General features: G+C 40.9%; 1 protein-coding gene across 1 annotated transcript in view; it reads left to right on the forward strand.

Annotated features, from left to right (window-relative positions):
- The window catches only part of WDR47 (WD repeat domain 47), a 74,472-nt gene that overhangs the window by 29,146 nt on the left and 37,932 nt on the right, over positions 1-7,394 (forward strand). The window contains exon 4 of the mRNA XM_017857452.1: positions 1,107-2,010. Coding sequence (XP_017712941.1) covers positions 1,107-2,010 — 904 coding nt within the window. The remainder of the gene's footprint in view (positions 1-1,106; positions 2,011-7,394) is intronic.

Below are 7,394 nucleotides of genomic sequence, written 5' to 3' on the forward strand. Positions count from 1 at the left end.
AAAAAAAAAAAAAAAAAAAAAGAGAAATATTTGCCAGACAATGATGTTCAAAAGTGAAAAGAACACTGGAACATGAGTTAGGAGACCTATTTTTTATTCTGTCTTCGCCACTAATCAACTGAATTACCTTGGTAAATGCGTACCCTGACTTTTCCCATATGTAAGATATGGAGGCTCGACCAGGTGAGTGCTGAGGTTCCTTACATCATTACAAGCTTGTGATTCAAAGACAATATTCACTATACAAATTATTATAATTTGTCTCTCAGCTAAGCTTCCTTTTTGGTCTGTCTGGATTGTTTTGTAGTACGTCAACTGTAGGCTTTCCCTTTCCTTTTTTTTTGGTGCAGAGTCTCGTACTGTCGCCCAGGCTGGAGTGCAATGGTGCGGTCTTGGCTCACTGCAACCTCAGCCTCCCGGGTTCAAGTAATTCTCCTGCCTCAGCCTCCGGAGTAGCTGGGATTACAGGCACCTGCTACCACGCCCAGCTAATATTTTGTATTTTTGTTAGAAACAGGGTTTCACTATGTTGGCCAGGCTGGTCTCGAACTCCTGACCTCATGATCCGCCTGCCTTGGCCTCCCAGATTGTTAGGATTACAGGTGCGAGCCACCGCGCTCGGCTCCATTTTCTTGACTCTCTATCCCCACACAATTTTGCTCTAAGGTAAGTTAGGACTAACAGAATGGATCTTTTGCCTTTTGGGTAAGCTGGAATAATAGCAGGGTTTATAAACAGTTGAATATTGGCATGCTTCAATTTTTATTTCTAGAAAAATTATTCTTACCCTTAAAAAATTGTATATTTGAGAGCTGGGTGCAGTGTGGCACACCTGTGGTCCCAGCTACTTTAGAGGCTAATGATCACTTGAGCCCAGGAGTTCAAGGCTGTGGTGCACTATATTTGTGTGTCTGAATAACCCCTGCACTCCAGCATGGGCAGAAGAGTGAGATCCCGTCTTAAGCCTGAATTATAATAGAACAGTGTTTTTATAGATAAAAGTTTAATGTGCTAATTAACCAAATTTTTTATTATTTTTATTTTAGTTGTGAAAACATTTTGGTTCCTGTCTTGAAAGCTGTTGCATATCCTACAGATTATATGAGTATTCTGTGGCAATATAATTTATTCTTTGTACTCTTGTTGTTTTCATATTTCACAGCATGTTTTTTATAGTGATTATTTGATAATTTATATTTTCTTACAGCTGGAATTTACCATGCAAGAAGCTGTGCAATGTTTACATGCTCTAGAAGAATACTGTCCTTCTAAAGATGACTATAGTAAGCTGTGTTTGCTTTTGACTTTGCCTCGTCTGACCAATCATGCCGAGTTTAAGGACTGGAATCCCAGTACCGCACGAGTTCACTGTTTTGAAGAGGCTTGTGTCATGGTTGCAGAATTCATCCCTGCTGATAGGAAGCTAAGTGAAGCTGGTTTTAAAGCTAGTAACAATCGTTTATTTCAGCTTGTAATGAAAGGCCTACTTTATGAATGCTGTGTAGAATTTTGTCAGAGTAAAGCAACTGGAGAAGAAATTACAGAAAGCGAAGTGCTTCTTGGCATTGACCTCTTATGTGGTAATGGTTGTGATGACTTGGATCTGAGTTTACTGTCATGGCTTCAGAATCTTCCATCTTCTGTCTTCTCTTGTGCTTTTGAACAGAAAATGCTTAATATTCATGTTGACAAACTTCTGAAACCTACAAAAGCTGCATATGCTGATCTTTTGACTCCTCTTATCAGCAAACTCTCTCCCTATCCATCATCCCCAATGAGAAGACCTCAATCAGCTGATGCCTATATGACCCGCTCTTTGAATCCTGCTTTAGATGGCCTCACCTGTGGACTAACCAGTCATGATAAGAGAATTTCAGACCTTGGAAACAAAACTTCTCCAATGTCACACTCCTTTGCTAACTTCCATTATCCAGGGGTACAAAACCTCAGTAGAAGTCTCATGCTTGAGAATACAGAATGTCACAGTATTTATGAAGAATCCCCTGAGCGGTAAGCATTTGCTTATAAAAATTAGGAAATCTTAGGCCAGGTGTGGTGGCTCATGCCTGTAATCCCAGCACTGTGGGAGGCCAGGACGGGCAGATCACATGGTCAGGAGATCGAGACCATCCTGGCTTACATGGTGAAACCCCATCTCTACTAAAAATACAAAAAATGAGCCAGGCGTGGTGGTGGGCGCCTGTAGTCCTAGCTACTTGGGAGGCTGAGGCAGGAGAATGGTGTGAATCCAGGAGGCGGAGCTTGCAATGAGCTGAGCTCGTGCCACTGCACTCCAGCCTGGGTGACAGAGCGAGACTCTGTCTCAAAAAAAAAAAAAAAAATAGGAAATCTTCAGAAGTTTGAGATAATCTAATTATAGTGTGTATATGTTTTATTTTCTTTGAGACAGGGTCTGGCTCTGTCACCCAAGCTGGAGTGCAGTGGAACAATCTCCCAGGTTAAAATCAGCCTCCTTAGTAGCTGGGACTACCAGCACACACCACCATACTTGGCTAATTTTTGTATATTTGATAGAGACGGGGTTTTGCAGTGTTGCCCAGGCTGGTCTCAAACTCCTGGGCTCAAGCGAAGCAATCATCCCGCCTCGGCCTCCTAAAGTTCTGGGATTACAGGTGTGAACCGCCATGCCCAGGAGTGTGTATGTTTTCTTAATGTTCAGGTCATTTTAGTTGAAAGTTAGTCCTTAATACTTTAGTAAGCGTTTAAAATTTTGATAGTTAAAATTATATGAGAAAATCTTCATTTTGTATCTTATTCTTTTGCTGGTTATAAATGTAATATATGTGCTGTGAAGAAAATTTGGAAAATATAGAAGAGTAATAGTATGAGAATTAAAATCCCACACAATCTCATACTTAGCTGGACCAGTCTTTTTTTCTCTGAGTACTGTTTTTTTTCTTTTCTTTTTTTTTTTTTGAGATGGAGTTTTGCTCTTGTCACTCAGGCTGGAGTGCAGTGGCACCCTCCGTCTCCCGGGTTCAAGTAATTCTCCTGCCTCAGCCTCCTGAGTAGCTGGGATTACGGGCACCTGCCACCATGCCCAACTAATTTTTGTATTTTTAGTAGAGACGGGGTTTTACCACGTTGGCCAGGCTGGTCATGAACTCCTGATCTCAGCTGATCCACCCACCTCGGCCTCCTAAAGTGCTAGGATTACAGGTGTGAGCCGTTGCGCCCGGCTATCTGAATACATTTTTAAAAATTGGGAACGTATTACGTAGATTTTCACGTAATCTGCTTTTTCCACTTGAAAGATCATGACTATTTTCCATATTCTTGAAAATTTCTTGATATCGATTAATCATAAGTATGCAGTATTTCATTGTATGACTATATCACAAATTTAACTCCTTATTGTATAAATTTAACTCCTTATCCTTAAGGATACCAGATTGTTTCTACTTTTTTTCTGCTGTACATAGTAGTGTGGAGAACAACCAGAACTTAAAACTCTATAATTATTTCCACTTACTTTATTTAGTAATTTTTATACACATGAAGGAAATAAGTGTTAAAGCCACCATTCAGTTTTTCCTTCAAACCTGGCAAGAAATAGTAAACTCCTGATTAACAGTTATTTATTTCAGGGTTAGGAAACTTTCTGCCTCATTTTTCCAGGAAACCCATGAGTATGTATGGATGGTTTTCTGTAACTTAGAGTTGGCACAATGAAGTATTAGTGTTGACTTCAATAAATTTATTCCATGAAAGAGATAAAAATGAAACCTTTTCACATTACATAGGATAGTTGGAGCCATTCTTTGCAGAGGAAGGAGCAGTGGACTCAGAATTTCTGTTTCTAATTACAGCAAGTGAGCTGGGTATGGTGACTCAGGCCTGTAATGCCAGCACTTTGGAAGGCCGAGACGGTGGATCACTTGAGGTCAGGAGTTCAAGACTAGCTTGTCCAACATGGTAAAACCCCGTCTCTACTAAAAATGCAAAAATTAGCTGGGCGTGGTGGCACATGGCTGCAGTCCCAGCTACTTAGGAGGCTGATACAGGAGAATCGCTTGAACCTGGGAAGTGGAGGTTGCGGTGAGCCTAGATTGCACCACTGCACTCCAGCCTGGGCGACAGAGTGAGATTCTGTCTCAAGAAATAATAGTAATTAGAGCAAGTGGAGATCCTTAGTTAAAGCTTAAGAAATACAGGGTAAGGCTGGGCACGGTGGCTCAAGCCTGTAATCCCAGCACTTTGGGAGGCTGAGGTGGCTGGATCACCTGAGGTCAGAAGTTTGAGACCAGCCTGGCCAACATGGTGAAACCCTGTCTCTACCAAAAATACAAAAAAATTAGCTGGTGCATGCCTGTAACCCCAGCTACTTGGAAGGCCAAGGCAGGAGAATCGCTTGAGCCCGGGAGGCAGAAGTTGCAGTGAGCAGAGATCTCACCATTGCACTCCAGCCTAGGTGACAGAGTGAGACTCCATCTCAAAAAAAGAAAAAAGAAATATAGGATAAATGTATAGGGAAGCCTTTTCTGTTAAGTTGCTCTGAGATTATAGAGGAGAGGGTTGTGATATTTTCTTTCATGTTCTTTAGAGAGGAGAATCTAACTTGAATCAGTTAAGTGAGGGACTTCCTAAAGGGTAGGTTAACTTTTTTTTTTCTTTTTTTTTGAGACGGAGTCTCACTCTGTTGCCCAGGCTAGAGTGCAGTGGCGCAGTGTAGGCTCACTGCAACCTCTGCCTCCTGGGTTCAAGTGATTCTCCTGCCTCAGCCTCTCAAGTAGCTGGGATTACAGGTGCCTGCCACTGTGCCTGGCTAATTTTTGTATTTTTAGTAGAGACGAGGTTTCACCATCTTGGCTAGGCTGATCTCGAACTCCTGACCTCATGATCTGCCCACCTCGGACTCCCAAAGTGCTGGGATTACAGGCATGAGCCACCGCGCCTGGCCTGAACATAGTAGTCTTTAAAGTCAGACATAAGTCTGAACAATAGCTTTGCCATTTACTGGCTGTGTGACCTTGGGAAAGTTACCTAATCTCTCTAAGCCTCAGTTATCTTCTCTATATAATAAAGCGTTGACTTGCAAAATGAGGTAAAGCTTCTAGTAGAGTGGCAAGCATGTGATTGGTACTTAGGGAATATAAATTTCTTCCCTTCAGAGCTCATAGCTTTGGTAAGGATAGTGTGTCAAAAAGGACTACTTATGAAGTGCTATGAGAGAGTTACTGTCCTAACTGTCCTATGGATAAAGTATAAAAATTTACTTTGGAACAAATGTACTTATTTTTAAATGTATTTTAGATGTAATTTAAAAAATATTGGGACAGATACGGTGACTCACACCTGTAATCCCAGCACTTTGGGAGGCTGAGGTGGGAGGATTGCTGAGGCTAGGAGTTTGAGACCAGGTTGGGCAATATAGCGAGACCCTATCTCTATTTATTGTTTTGTTAAATATATATATAAGCTCAATTAGACCAATTATGCTAAGTATGCAACATGAGGAGTACTACTTGAAATACTTGAAGTCAGTATCTTTTTTTTTTTTTCTTTAAGTGAGTATGCATTTAAAATATATTTCAGGCTAGGCACGGTGGATCACTGGAACCCAGGAGTTCAGGACCATCCTGGACAACATGGTGAAAATTTGTCTCTACAGAAAAACACAAACATATTAGCCAAGCATGGTGGTGTGTGCCTATAGTCACAGCTACTTGGGAGGCTGAGGTGGGAGGATCAATTGAGCCCAAGAGGTTGAAGCTGCAGTGAGCCTTGATTGCACCACTGTACTCCAGCCTGGGTGACAGCAAGATACCCTATCTCAAAAAAAAAATTTTTGTTTTTTTGGTGATTGCTATGTGCTAACACCATGCTACAATGTGATTGAACTACTGTGGTGAACAAGAAGATAAAACATGAAAGAAAGGGAGTGTGTAATATTTTATAAGGATACCCTTCCACTTGAACAGAGACACTTAAAATGGAGGAAAAGTCATTTGAAATATGTAAGCTTGAAATGCTTGTATTTCAGGCATGGACTAGCATTGGAATTGGAGTCTGATGACCTGAGTTCAAGTTCAAGCTCTATTTTCTTGCTGTGCAATCTTAGGAAAATCACTTGTTTTTTGAGTCTGTTACCTCTCTGTGAAATGGGTCTTATAACCTGTTTCACAGGTTATTGTGCAAGTTAAATGAGATAATGCATATGGAAGTTCTGTATATGTTGCAAAATTAAATGAAATGTTACTTTTTGAAGGTTATTTTATTCTTTATACAGTTAATAGCTCTTACAAATTTTTATTTGTGGACATAAAAGGGGACTTCTTATGGTCATTAGTAATTTACAGCACAGCCTGGTAGCCAAAAAACTCCTCCTCAGTCTTTTTTTTTTTTTTTTTGAGATGGAATCTAGCTCTTATTGCCCAGGCTGGACTGCAATGGCGCGATCTCAGCTCACCGCAACCTCTGCCTCCCAGGTTCAAGTGATTCTCCTGCCTCAGCCTCCCAAGTAGCTGGGATTACAGGCATGCGCCACCATGCCCGGCTAATTTTGTATTTTTAGTGGAGACACGGTTTCTCCGTGCTGGTCAGGCTGGTCTCATACTCCCGACCTCAGGTGATCCGCCACCCTCGACCTCCCAAGGTGTTGGGATTATAGGCGTGAGCCACTGTGCCTGGCCCAAAGAACGTCTTCTAATAAAATCTCAAAAATTCTTAAAATTGTACAGAAACATATTAGAGGAAAAACTGTTTAGATAACAAAACTATAAGTTTATATTTTATAAAGATAATTTAGGCATTATATTATCCAACCTATTACTTGTATTCATCAGCCTATTTTAAGCTGAGCCACAGAGAATATAAGTGGCTGTCCCAAGGCCACACAACTGATTTTATTTTTTATTTATTTTTAGTTTTTTTTTTTCTGAGGTAGAGTCTCACTCTGTCACCAGGCTAGAGTGCAGTGGCCTGATCTTGGCTCACTGCAACCTCTGTCTCCCTGGTTCAAGCGATTTATCTTGTCTCAGCCTCCCAGGTAGCTGGGACTACAGGCGCATACCATGCCCAGCTAATTTTTGTGTTTTTAATAGAGACGGGGTTTCACCATGTTGGCCAGGATGGTCTCAATCTCCTGACCTCGTGATCTGCCCACCTCAGCCTCCTAAAGTGCTGGGATTACAGGCGTAAGCCGCTGTGCCTGGCCCACACAACTGATTTTAAACTGGAGACCTACTCTCACTCTCCCTGCCTAATAACCCAGTACTCCTCCATTAAGACCTTCCTATTTTTAAAAACCCTTTTGTGGTATTTTTAAGAGAAGAAAGGAAAATAAAAAATCTATTTGTGTATAGTTTATACACAGGCTAAATATTCTTTTTTTATTTTTATTTTTATTTTTATTTATTTATTTTTTTTTTGAG

Source organism: Rhinopithecus bieti, unplaced genomic scaffold (assembly GCF_001698545.2).
Source record: "Rhinopithecus bieti isolate Rb0 unplaced genomic scaffold, ASM169854v2 scaffold_46482, whole genome shotgun sequence".
NCBI classification, from domain to species: domain Eukaryota; kingdom Metazoa; phylum Chordata; class Mammalia; order Primates; family Cercopithecidae; genus Rhinopithecus; species Rhinopithecus bieti.